This window comes from Aphelocoma coerulescens, chromosome 2, assembly GCF_041296385.1.
Source record: "Aphelocoma coerulescens isolate FSJ_1873_10779 chromosome 2, UR_Acoe_1.0, whole genome shotgun sequence".
In the NCBI taxonomy this organism is placed as follows: domain Eukaryota; kingdom Metazoa; phylum Chordata; class Aves; order Passeriformes; family Corvidae; genus Aphelocoma; species Aphelocoma coerulescens.
In genome coordinates, this window is record NC_091015.1 from 52,361,817 (window position 1) to 52,376,098 (window position 14,282).

The following is a 14,282-nucleotide window of genomic DNA, read 5'->3' on the forward strand; positions in this document are numbered from 1 at the left end:
ATTTTAAACATGCAAAATACAGTTCATGCATCTGCCATTTTGAAAAATCTCTCAGTTCATAGCAGATTAAACCAAAGACATTTTGGCTATCGACTCTCAATAAATATTTCAAAATGCTTTACAGTGTAAATATAAGAAATTTAGCAAAATTTCAACAAACCTGTATAAAAACCAGATACAGATAACTTTTTATTTCAAGGCAACATGCTGTAATGTAAAGAGTTCACTTTTTTTTTCTGGATTTTTTTTCTCATAAAAAGTTTTCAACAATACGACCGCTTAACAGATTTAAGCCCTTAGGCTACACATGCAAAAAAAAAAAAAAGGTTATTTTAGTTAAAAATCACCAAAACGTGCTATTTTTTTGTTTCATTTTTTTTTTTTTTTAAATACAGTAGTTGTAGACAGTAGCATTTTTATTTTTTAATTTTGTAAAAGAGTGCAGGCAGGTTCATGGAGCTAGTGTCCTGGAAGACTCGTACTCTGACACACATTTTGGTTTTATCCCTTTGCCATTGTAATAGTCCACGACTTGGTTTGGAACTTCAGCCAAAACGCTTTTTGCTAGAGCAGCTGGGGATGCCTGCAGGAAATGGTAGAAAACACAAGGGTTAACCTGGCTCTCTCCTACAAGTGCCATGGGTTTTAGAGGCATTGGTGCCATGAGATCAAGGGAGGAAGTATGGTACAGAAATGGAAGGCAAAAAAGACTCAAAGTGAATCATACTATTGCTGGAAACTCACTTTATGAGTCAGTTTAGGTATGAAGCTGTAGCTGCCTAAAAGTACACTAAAGCCAAAAGTGCTCTGTGTGACTTCAGGTCCATTTGGACTGTTTTAAGTTCAGGGTAACTAAACTTCCCTGCACTCTGGGAGAGCACCATATCACAATAAAACGCTGCAAAGACTTCATTCATCAGTGTTCAGCAAGGAATCCTGCAGAGCTTCTAGCTGAACATGAAAGGACAACACTATAAAAGGGAGGCCTTCATCACCATTCTGCTCTTCAGAATCTGGCATGGTGTTTTAATGGCTGGGAAGGTTTTTAATTCAATAAAAAATACTTTGTTGTTATTTGAATTAAACCATAGTTACAAGAAAGCTTCAATCCTTGGCTTGGTGGAGGCTTTAAAGCTCTTCCTGCAATGTAAAAATAGCAGGTGTCAATCAGACTTAAGAACTGATGACCCTGAAAGGTAGAGATGGATATAGAGATGGATATAGAGATGGCAAGTGGCTTTCACCCCAGGCAGGGAGGTGCAGTGAGAAACCCTGTCCTCCATCAACAACACAGTTACTGCCTCACCCTGACAATGCTTCATTTTAAGCAGAGGGGCCTGTGGATGTTTTGTGGGCAACCAGTACCTGCGTGTGCTGCATGGATATTCCTCAGCCCCTGAATTCAGCAGTGACAAAAGTGGACTCCTGTTCTCCCATGCACCCTCTTGCCCCATGTTTTAGATTAGATTGTTTCTAATGTTTGGGGAGAGCTGGTTCCAAGTCCTCTGGAGCCAGCCTGCTTGGCCATGTTTCCTTTGAGCCCAAAATGCAGTAAAAATGCAAATACTTAAATGTCATTTTGAGAGGTTTAAATTGATGTGTTTAACTCCAGAGAGCGCAGACTGCAGATCAGACGATGCATGGGAACTTAACTGGTGGCTGGATCACATTTCTTCTGCATACCAAGTACTTTTTCCCAAATGAATGAACACTTTCCTCCTCACTGTCTGTTGTGTTATCAGCCAGGTTTCAAAACTACCATGTCACAAAGCAGTTGTATTGCCTGTTTTTTGACCTCTTCTGTTTCGTGGGGTGGCATCCTTATCCTTACAGAGTTCAAAAATTTGGTTTACATAGAATGTAAATGGTAAACTATTTGTAGGCACGCTAATCCAAGGGTGACGAAAACACCAGGCTATTAGAAATTCCAGTATCAAATGTTATAATACTGCAAATACAAAGATAATGCTAGCAAAATCAGAAACAGAATTTTTTTTCTTTCTTTCTTTCTTTTTTTTTTTTTTTTTTTAATATTTTTGTATTTTGACTCATGTATGGGATTAGTAACAAATAAAATGAACTGCTATTTCCCTACTGTGACATTTATACCAAAATATTTGTGCAGGCAAAAAAGCCTGGAACATTTCTGCGTGAACAAACTGGCAAAGCATAGAGCATACTTTGTGTGACAGTGCAGCAACTGTTCTAAGGTGTTACACAGTAACAGAACCCATTTATTTTAATCCTGAAAAGTGAAATGCATGGTTTTACAGAGTTGCCCTGTTCTTGCCTAAACTTGTTTTATAGAACCATGGAATGATTTGGGTTGGAAGGGACCTTAAAGTTCCTCTAGTTCCAGCTAAAATATCAGAAAATACCCCCTGGAATCATACAAATGGCTTATTTCTACAATGTTACTGAAAATTACTGGTTTTTTAAATCTCCTTCCCAGTCTATCAAAGCTGTTCATACCTTAGCCTGTCTCTGTGCTATCTTACCAAAAATACAACCCTACACAGAGGTAAAAACAGGAAGTGCGGGAAGAGTCCTGGGCCAGCGCTGCACACACGAGCCGTAGCAATCAGGAAACTTCACTCTGCTCTGTCTTTAAAAATGCTGGGCAGGAGCACTGGCCATCAGCTTCTCTGGATCCGAGTAATTCACATGTCAGAACACTGGGCCAACAGCACTCACTGCTGTGCATCATCCTCCCTCTGCCACCTCCCTCTTCTGACGCCACATCCATTCCTCCTGAACGAAGGGTCAGCCTTTCAGAACAGGCTCTGTCAGGGCTCAGATGCACCGCTGAATCACTGCCACTTGAGGAGTCCTCAACTGAAAAGCCTTTCATTGAGGTTTAAGCTAAAGCATTTACTGTGCCCACAGGCTCACAGGCAATATGTGGTGCCACACAGGGTTGTCCTGGGGTAGCTGGCTTGACTCTGTGCTTCAGTCTGAGCATGGGCAACTGTTGCTTTACTGAGTTTCATCGTGCCAGTGATGTCTCTTGGTCCTGGGGCTCTTTCCAGCAGGGAACACCCCAAAACCAGGGTTGGGGTGGGTTTCCTCTCTGATGATTTGGACCACCTGTAACTTACATACTTTTTGTGGTGGTGAAGCACTCTCATTTCAGATGGTGCAAAGCAGCATTTGTTTAAGTGAGAATTACAGTCAGTAACTTTTAAGCTAAAACACAGACCCAGTTCATCAGTGTTGTGTAAGGATTACCTTTGCTGGGTCTTTACCACAAATGGGACATCAAATTAATGATTTACTGTATTATCATAATTAATGATTTTCTCCACTATTTAACTGCTTGAAGAGCATCCTAGCAATAAGCACCTCAAGATGAATAGTTCTCAATTGATAGCTAAAACACAACAATTAGATCACTCAGCAGCAGGAAAATGATCCCCTATGATTCCATAATTGGTGTGTATTACAAAAGACTTGGTTCGGTTCTATGGCTTCACAATGCCTAACCTTTAACTACAATGCACAAAACATTGCTCCTTGAAGTGGTTATGAGCTGTGCTTTCCACACTCCTTTGTGATGTATGTGTTACTAAGTCAGAGCTGTTAACCTTTATGATTAAATACAATGCAGAATGGAATACAATCTACCCGTGGCATCAGATTTGTGCCCAGTAAATACATCATACGTCCCCAAGGCAGAGAATTTAATCTCTTAAAATATGACTGTGAATGGATTGAGGCAGGTGATTTTCTTCAACTACATTTTAGTGACAGAACATCACCGTTCTACAGTTCCAGGTGAAGGACACTCACATTACTGGGGTGGTGATGATTACAGAGAGAAAAAAAATCACTTAGGTTCAGGGAAAATATGTTTCCTTTGTTTTCACCTTTAGTGAATGGCGTATGTCACCCACTATACAATGGGAATTTTTTTTTAAGCACTAATGGTTACCTTGATTTTATCAAACCTCTACAACTACAGGATTTGCCAAGAGTCACTACAGTTGCTATTATTACTTTGATGGCTTCAAAGATATCCCTTAAAGAGAGAGAAAGAGCTTAGATGTTTTACTGAAGTACTTCTGATGCACTGTATTGCATAGGAGATTAAACCCCTATAACAGAGCCTGCTGTCTACACTGAGTCTTAAGCCAGTAAAACATTGAAGGGAGTATAAGATTTTAGGTATGTGAGTAACTAATTGAAATGTGTTAAATGCCTGTATGAGTGCTGTGCAGGCTCAAAACCTTCTCTGAAGTCAAACTTACAAAATAAAAGGGATTTGTTCTATAGATTATTTTTACAACTTCTTTCTCCCTGCCTTCCATTTTCTCAAAGTGGAGGGTTTTGCACAGATTATTTTTGATCTCTTTGTATAGATACGAGATTTTGAGTTCCCAGCTGACCTGAGCATAGAGGTAATGAAAAAAAAATATTGCTTGGGCTGACTACAAGGGAATCTTGGTTTACTCTTCCAGCAAAACAAAAAATAAATGCTCACACATAACATTTTCATCTCTCCTGTCATTAATTGATATAATATGGATTTAGGAACAAATACTGGATTTATCAGAAAAACCTATAAACCTTACACAATTTGATTTTTAATCTTTCTAAAAAGATCCTTCAACTTCTTTTTCTACTTAATAAATTAACACAAGGTATATTGACAAAAGGAATGGGATTTTTGCCTAAATATATATTTTGCTTAAAGCTGTCAAAAGTTATATGCTGATGTATGTAAATTCTTGTGCTTGGTCAGAACTGATCTGACAAAAATCTCCCAAATGTGTAAAATCTGCATTTCCTCTGTGGGGAAAAATAAGTTTGAATCAAAACATCACACTCACTTCTCCCATGAAAAATTATTTCACTAGTTGATGTATGGTCTTTTGTTTGTGCTAAGTAAGCAAGGAAACTGTGAATGTCACTTTGTTGATAGAGAGAGATTATTTAGGATATGACAATAAAGAAATTCAACCAGAAGTGGCTATTTTTATAAGCATTCATCTGTTACACTGACATTTGTTGAAAAGCTGAAAGATCACAATAAACAGACTAAATATCAGGTTGCATAAGATATTTTGACTTTTCTGATAGAGCAAATACAAATCTATCTCTGTACCTATATTATCTTTGCTACTGAAAGAGGGAGAAAAATATCACTATTTAACAAGAAATATACATTAAGATTGCTTTCCTCTCCCAGTACTGGGGAAGTTAATCTAAATCAGCTAAAAAGATATATGCTTGTCATTTGACCATTGCTGGCAATAACAATGCTACAGATACAGTCACAAGTTAACACCAGGGGCACAATATATTTAGAGCCCAGAACTGCAACTGTCACCGTTAATCTATTAAATCCAGGATGATTTTAGCTTTATTATAAAATACAAAGTGAAACTAAAAATAACAAATGCAGCTGGCTCTGCCAGTTCCTTGCAGAAACATGTTTTCACCTAGTTAAAAGTAGCTCTCCCACTAGCCCATAAATAACTCAGCTCTGGACACTTTTCCAGTGACTACGGTGCAGCACTACGCACTTGTGATTATCTGCTGAAGGAATCACAAGTTATGAGGTGGTCGTGCTCATACTTTGTTTCAGCAGGTAGGTGGCTGTGTGCCACTGTCAGCACAGAAATGTGTGTATCTACAACTCCGTAGTCAATCTGCAGCTATTTGGCATGGTGTCACCAAACTAATAGCATAAGGTGAGTTTTCCCTCCTGTCTGCATCCATTGTTTACATAAAGCTAGAAGAAAAAGAGGAACAAGTTTGTTTCTCTTGCTCCTCAGTAGAGTTTTTGAAAGTAAGAAGTGTGTCTAGATCTAAGACAAATATTGCAAAATTGTATTTTGAAATGAGAAAAAAGAACTACTCTTGCAAAGAGGAAAATGAAGGTATTTTGGAAGTAACAAACAGGAAAAAAAAGCTCTTGTGGTGACAAAAAGCCCAGAAAAACTAAAAGAGAAGCTAAACTAAAAAAGAAATGTAAGCAGTGTGAACCCATATGCAGATCAAAACTAGCCCAGAGCTGAGATTTAGGCTGTGACATATCCAAATCTAAGGATCTCTAGTGTATGGGAGCAGACTGAAAAGAGCAATCTCATGAGGAGAATGAGTCAGTTGCACTCTGAGGTAAAGAAATTTTAAAATCAAATACTGAGGATATCCTTCCTAGACAGAGCAAAAAACCAGCCTGGAGAACCATGTAAATGTAACAGAAGTGAGAGGAAAGAAGGGAAAGATGTAAAAATGGAAGGAAAGGAATGTGATCAGCATTGCAGAGGAACATAATGAATGCCTCCATATGGAGAAAAAGGGCTCTGAAAAACCCCTCTGTGTGTGGGAAAGCCCCTTCTGCTGGTGAACACTGTCCCTACCCTGCTGCTGAAAAGTTCCTGGAACAGATGATGCAATGTAAGGCAGGTGACTGAGAAAGTGCGTGACCAAAGCTTTACTTTAGATTTGTCAACTTAATGCTGGTTCTGTTCCCTCCTTTACTACAGAGTGTCTTCTACATCACACTGTCCTCAGTCAGGAACAGCTGGCTGAGGGCAGAGGGAAGCGTTCAGTAATGCCACTTTCTTGGCTTTGTTCTTGTACAGAATTTGGGAAAGGGTTTGGAGGCAACCAGGATGCTGTGGGTGGATAATCTTGCATTTGAGAACTCAGGGACCTAACTTCAATAAGGAAACAGCCTCCTAGGGAACACTGTGAGGACAAATTCACAGCCATTCATCTGCCTGTGGAAATGAAGGAATGGAAAGCAGAGCACAGTAGTCCTAATAGAACAGATGCAAAAGAGAATGAAGAAGAGACACCATGAAAAATTAGACAGAGAGGGTAACCAAATTAAAGCAGGGAGAAAGTGGAAGCAAGGACTGGCACCACAAAAAGCACATGTATTCTGCCTCATCTCTTCCTTCCCCACCCTCACCAACTCATTAATGGAACACATTGCATTCTGATTCCTTTTTTTCACTATTTCTGACACAATAATGCCATAGACTTACTCAACACCTCATGCATATGCAAAGTTAAGCCCAGCCCCGTGAATCATTCACTATACACATCCACGCTTCTGTAGCAAGGATGGAAAAATCAGCTTACATGTTTGAAGTTCCTAAATGGCACAAACTGGACAATGTCTCGAAGCACAGGCTCGCCCTTGGGAGACCTCAGGATGCCATCATCACCATCCAGCATCTGCATGTCACTAAAATCAGCGTTGCCCACCCCGACGATGATGACTGACATGGGGAGGTGAGAGGCGTGGACAATGGCCTCTCTGGTGTCAGCCATGTCTGTGATGACACCATCCGTCAGGATCAGCAAGATGAAATATTGCTGAAGTTGTTGGACAAGAAGTGAAAAATTATGTCATTAGTTAATATTCCAAAGCTGCTTAAACTTTTGCAGTATAAAAATTTTTCTGGTAACTCACTCATGGACCTTTTTAAAGAGAAAAGAGCCTTTATATTGACTATATAGAATTTTTCATCCCAAACTCCTCAGAAACTAATTTCTCCTCTTCTGGAGTTTAGCTCTGGTTCAGGTAATTTCCAGGAGCTGGAGAGAGCCAAAGATCCCAGTGTAGAAAAGGGGGTGTCTAGCTACTAGGGCTGGGAGAGTCAGATCTTGGGCTGGGAAGTCTGGAATAGTCCTGAGATCTTCACTAGCTCTATCTTCCATCTGCTGCGCAATCACTTCTGACAGTTTCCATTTACCTTTTTTCCCTTTGGGAACCAGTGGGAGGCAGGGAGGAATGGGCCACTGGAGCGTTACAGGCCTGTAGCAGATCTGTCAGGGGGTTATGACAGCTCTCTGCAGAGGGGCTTTGCTAACAGGCAAGAGGGGTGGGTGCAGGTGTCTGCAAACTGGGGGCTGACCCACTGCTGCCTGTGGGGGAAGCACCACACCATGGCAGGTCTGCTGCGCTCTGCAGAGTAATGGGGTCCCTGAGGAGAGCAAGGCAGGAATGTATCCATCTTCATACTCTTCATACAGAGCCCCAAAGAGAGGTTTTCTCATTCTCCAGAGGACAGCAAGCAATTTGGTGAGCTTGTAATTTCTCTCCCAAGTCTCCAAAACCCACTGAACTGGGATCATCAGCTGTGACATATCTTCACTTGGTAAAGGTGAAGAGTGGCCCTTACTTGGATCCTTTATGAATTGTTAGGCAGCTGGAGTCGTTTAACACATGTGCATTAATAGGAAAAATGAACAAATCATAGAATTTGGTCAGTCTGCATGAGCAATACCAACATATTAAATATCAATAATGTTTATGTATATACAGCTGTATAAACTCAAAGTGATCTGATCACACTGTCCTACTACGACTAAAACAAAACATGCAGGGAGAAAATTTCATCTTGAAGATTCATGCTATAAATTGTTTTTCAGACAGAAAGGGGGAAGCTTAGGTATAGAAGAATGAAGGAACTTATTCAGTATGGCATATTGGATCAGAAGCAGCACTGGGAACAGAGTGAGCAACCTCAGGATTAGGTGGGTATGGAAATTCAAACATAGCAATTCCGCATTTTAGGACTGGGACCCTAAATACTACCAAGGTTCTGGAAACAACAGTGGAATAACAATCATACAATCATAGAGTGGTTTGGATTGGAAGGGAGCTTAAAGATCATCTAGGCTCAACAGATGATGAGGCAGGGACACCTTCCACTAGACCAGGTTGCTCAGAGCTCCATCCAATCTGTCCTTGAACTTCCAGGGATGGGGTATCCTTAGCTTCTCCAGTCAGCCTGTTTCAGTGCCTCACCACTCTCACAGTAAAGAATTTTTTTTTCTAATATCTAATCTAAAGTTGCCCTCTTTCAGTTTGAAGCCATTACCCTTTGTTCTGTCACTACATGCTCTTGTAAATATCAGTCAGAAGCCCAGACTCATGAACAGAAATATTTGGGAACTGCTGCCCTAATAGGACTTTAAAAAGGCTCAACACATGCAGAAAGCTTAGAGAAAGCTCCAGGCCTGGTGATGAGACACATAGCAATGCACAGTTCTATTCTGTTCTATACATAGGCACTTTTCTTGCTTCAGTACACAATGTCTCTCTTACATCCTTCACTCCCACAGCACTTCTCTTGTAAATGGTTCAGACCTACTCGCTCACATATTCCCTCCAATTCTCTTGTCCTCCCTTTCTCCCATTCTGTCTTCAAGGCAGGATCAAATAAACCTAATGCATCTCAAAGATGTACATTTAAACTGTGATCTATGTGTAAGTCTTTTAGCCCAAGAAACCTGTCCTGGGATTTTTATCAGGTGCAGGCTAACAGACTTGTCTTCTGGATTCTAAAGGGCACAAATTACTTCATCAGTAATAACAAGCTGAAAACTGTATCCTTACAGTTTTCAAATGAATGGTTGGTAAAAATCCCCTAGGTGAACAGAAAAATTTTAGTGCAACCTCTGCAGGAGACATGAAATTGGGTAGTCTGAGTAGGGAATCATTTGAACTCATCTCTTGGTACAACCAAGACTTTTAGGGCTTCGATGCTCAATTTTTTAACCTTAGTAGTGCCATTTCTGTCTCCACAGTGAAGAACTGGGTGTGCTACAGTAAAACAGCCCTAAAAGCAGGAAATAGATCAGTGGGGGAAGAGTTTGAAGTAGTGGCAATAGAAGCTATAAAGATTGGATATACTGTTCCAGCTGACACAGGTTTAAGCTGCCTACTGTGAAGGCAGTTAATAAAAACTGTGAAGGCACAATCTGCATTAAAAGGTCTTGTTTTGATGGCCTACGAGAGATCCATCGTAACACAAGAAAAAAAGGCAAACACAGCTTTTTTCCCTTACCGAGGCCTCCTTGGTGTTGGTCTCCTCTGATGCAGATTTTGCCACTTTCTGGATGATGGGAGCAATGTTTGTCGGTCCGTACAGCTGCAGCTTGGGAAGGCAGCTCTGATAAGCTTCCACAACACCTTGTATTCCTGGCATGAAAAACCACACAAAAGACAAATAGAAGTGGAGCACATTGCCAATATCAAGTTTGTTTTAAATGTAAATGAAAGATGGCTTCTTAAAGAACAAAAAAAAAAAAAAAAAAATTACATGATTAGCAAGGACTAGAAACTTCAGATAATTTCCAGGAAGCTGTCTGTAGCTGCCTTGAATCTAGTTTGTAATATGTAATTCATTACACCATGCTTCTCCTTCCCAGCAGCTTTTAATGTCTATTTTTCATGTATGAGCTTGCAATGCGATAGCTTCCATCTTCTTGGTTTAATATGTGATGACTTCCTGATCACCAACTAAGATTCATGCTGAAAGGCTAGACACACATTAAGAAACACTTCAACACTTCTTTCTCCTCTTCAGAGAAATGTTTTTGTTTATCATGGCAGTTGCCAACAAATTTGTCCTTTGTACTTATGTGCTAAAGCTGTTAAGGAATCCAAACATCTTTTCAAATACCTGACTCCCCTGTGCTAAGAAAATAATTTTTCAGGGTTAATTTGCATAATCGCTCACAGGTTGAATTTGACTATGACCAAAACCTGTGAAATCTTGGAAGAAACAGCAGGATGCTTTGCAGCCTACAGAAAAATGAGCTTTAGCTGAGAAATTTTGATGGAGAGCTATTTTTGGCTTTTTCATTTCAGGATATATAGTCAGACCAGGGAGCAAAGACTTCTGCTGACACACTTGACAGATCACAGAATGGAAATAGGTATTTTCAGTCATTGAGAAGAAGTATTTCTTGAAGTGATGCACATTAGCCTCCCCATTCAGAAGTCCCAGTTTACCAGACCTAAAGGATTAGAGGTCTAATATTGGGAAGAAAGCGATAGACTGAAAAGCTTTACAAAGGATGCTGAAGAATGAAATTACTTCAGTAAGATCCTAAGCCAGTTTCAGTTTGCACTGAAGCTCGCTCACTCATGAGATTTTTTACTCAACCAAATTTACAGCATAGATAGGTGCAGAGTGGTTACTAACAAATTACAGGGAGTTGTAATTGTTTTACAATGACACACATATATTCCTATTAAAAAGTGGTGGAGGACAGTCTTCTCTCTTTAGAGACAGATACATATATATTTTCCCATTGCAGTGCCAACAGACAAAAGAACTTGCTCCAATTATAGCTGTGATTGGCTGAAATGCAAAGTAGTGTTACAAAATTTCCCTTGGTAATTCCAGTGACTAAATTGCATGTTGCAAAACTGACCTTTTGTTAACTCCCAATTTTAAACTTGCTAAGGATTTCATTATATATACTTAATGATCTTGCAAGAAAGTCTCATAACTCTTCCCTAAGATGATGACAAGATACACTGTACTTCTCTTCTTACGCAGTAAAATAGTGTAAGATAAACCTTACTCCCTGCATTCCACAGAGATTTAGTGTTGTTCATGTCAGAAAGTTGCTCTCATCTTAGAAAGAGACATGTTCTAGAAACACAATTTTTAAATTTGCTTTCCCAGATTAATACATTTTAGAAATATCTACTGTCCATCCAATCCCAACTGAACAGGATATGTGAGTGGATTACTTTGTAGCTTGCTGTTCTTGTACTCCTGTCTTTTAAATAGAGTCAATGTGCATTTTTTTTTCACAATTCAACCTTTCCACTTTTATTTGGAATCCACTTTCAGCATCTCCAATGAAATACAGTGTATGGATAGATATATGGGTTTAAAACAGATGTGTAGAAACATTCATTCAGACTAGAGGTTGTTGCCTACTTTCTTCCTCAGATAATAAACCAAGTATTAATTGTAAGACTATAAAAGTAATATACTATAAATATACTGAATATAAGACTATAAAGACTAAAATTTTCAAGAATGGAAATGATAACAGGCGAAGATATCCATATTTTATCAATTCCAGTGCTCTTCATCTTAATATACAGTCCCTGTATGTAGAGTGATGCTTCACACTACTTTGTGCCAACAAAAGCTCTACTTCCACAGAGAAAAGGATTTAATTCTTCAAAGGCAAAATAGACACATGCTTTTTATATTGCATCCAACTGCTGTTTCTTTAAAACAAGATACTCTTAAGCAATTTAACTTTATTTTCTGGCAAGTATGCTAGATAGTACAAGGTAAAATAGTGTAATCACTAAGCACTTCATCTTCTTGTCACTCTTGCATATTTTCTCCATGTGACATGCTGGTGTTACTGCTCCCTGTGCCACCTAATTCAGTGAGAGCATCTAGAGAACATCACAGAACAACTGGTGGTAGGAACTAATCAAACACCCATGACAGGCAGATGAGCAAGCTGCAGTAAATGACTAAACAACATATTTTCTGGTTTGTCTCTTTTTCTTGCTTTCACCCAGATGGATATTATTTAAAAAGGTATCATTTAAGACAAACAAGTGCTTTTTATATCTTGCAGATACAGGTGCAAATGCTGCAAAATGTCTTCTCTGGCATTCTTTCATGCTGCAACCATCTTTTTATGTCTTCTGAGGCCTAGAGCTCCTTTCAGATGAGGGGCTAACTTATCAGATAACTGAGTTTTAAGCAAAGATACAAATAAAGTTTAAATTATTAAGTGACACAAACCAAGTCTCATAGAACAGCTCCTTCCTTTCTTTTTTTACCCTCTTTAATTTCCATTGTTACATTTAATTTTGCATACATAGTGTGGTTTGGATAGTAAATCTCTTGCTTGCAGAGGGTTTGTCTGTCCAAACGTTGCTGCTGGCACCACCTAGATGTGGCAGCCTTTTCCACCAATAAAAAACATTATATAAGAATGCCAGTGTGGTAAAAGAATTAGCCTTGAACTCAAAAGGAGCAGCAAAGGGGGTGGGGGGGGGGAATAAAAAGAAGTATTGTTTGCATGGACTGCTAGAGCTTTTCTCTAGTTTGCAGAGGGTCACAAATATTCCACATTTAGACTGAGAAACAAAGCTCTATTTGAACACTACATGCATAAATATGTTATCACCTAATGCTGACTACTTTTAACTGTCATAATAACACATTATAAAATATGATGGTCCAGACAGAATTCTGAGGTCTCTTTTGCTTCCCCACCCCATCCCCACACCAACAGTGTGACTGAAGTATCAGCATCAAGCTGGTTTACAAGCTTACAGGCACTTCTAGATGCATACATGTAACTTCTGCTTCTTTGGACTCCTTAAAAGCAATGTAAAAAGCTGTGTGAGCATATCAAGCAGCTGTAGGACTTATGCCCAACTGCATTTCAAGCATGTGACCTGCAAAGGCTGGGGCAGTCCAACAATTCAAGTGCAACAACAAAGCAGGAATGCCCACTGAACCAAAACGGTCTTGCATTTAAGATGAGTGAACTCTGAATTCTGATGTCTCTTTCCCTTGGATTGCTTGTCCTCTCTTTTCCTCACTTCATTTCTTTGCATCTTAGTTCTCATCTTGAACTTATTTGCTGCTCATGCCTGAAAGAAAGCCACTAATAAGCCTGTGAAGGGCTAAAAGGAGCAGCCAGAAAATTTGAACAGGAAGAGCATTTTGAAATACCCAGTTCAGTATTTGCACGGAAGCAGAAGGATAAGGGAGAATAACAATCTGTGGATTTTAGACAGCAATGATCACCTGAGAAAAACTCTTTACTGCTTCTCTGTTTAGAGGTTATTCTCCTGTTTTTGTCTTTTACAAAATGCATGAATTGTGGCAGGAGACTTTAGAAAGACAGCACCAATCACTGCAGACCTCACTTACAAATACAAGACATACAACAGCATCTGCAACATGAATCTGGCCTCTGATTACCAAGGATTAATGATTGTTGGTAGAACACACCAGTGTCTTACACTGTGTTAAAACAGCCTCCTGCTCTCAGGAAAGTAGGTTTCTTTCCACCACAGTAGTCCTCAACTGCTTCCCTGCCCTTAACTTGCAGCAGGCTACTATTGCTATAGGTCTGGTCAAAGAACTGGCTCTAAACTGAGGGAATTTTTGATCACAGAGTTTCACAGCCTGCTTTTTCATATCCTGCCCTTCTTAGCTGCACAACCTATGATGTTGAGGTAGCTGAAGATTTTGAATTAGTCTAGGAGACACAGCTTTGGTTCTCAGAAATGCCAGTGATTTCAGAAAGTCCGAGTGCTGAATGTCCACTGAGGGACCTACTTTTCATGAAATTAATGTATGGCACTTTCCAAGATTTCTAAAGCTAAGCTTGATGGTTTGGAGCCTGTCAGGTCCCAAAATCCTAGCTGCCTTCTTTAAAAAAACCAACTTTGAATAATACTCAGGTGATACAATAAAAAATGCAATCACATTTTGCACACAGAAAAACTATGGCAGTCTGTCCTAATG

At 39.5% G+C, this 14,282-nt stretch overlaps 1 protein-coding gene across 3 annotated transcripts in view; it reads right to left on the minus strand.

Annotated features, from left to right (window-relative positions):
• Window positions 1-14,282, minus strand: part of CPNE4 (copine 4) — a 242,059-nt gene continuing 227,777 nt past the window's right edge. For all 3 annotated transcript variants that reach the window (XM_069007457.1, XM_069007456.1, XM_069007455.1), the window contains exons 14-16: window positions 9,813-9,946; window positions 7,096-7,332; window positions 1-583 (exon numbers count right to left, since the gene is read on the minus strand). In XM_069007457.1, the coding sequence (XP_068863558.1) occupies window positions 452-583; window positions 7,096-7,332; window positions 9,813-9,946 (503 nt within the window). In that variant the 3' untranslated portion in view covers window positions 1-451. The remainder of the gene's footprint in view (window positions 584-7,095; window positions 7,333-9,812; window positions 9,947-14,282) is intronic.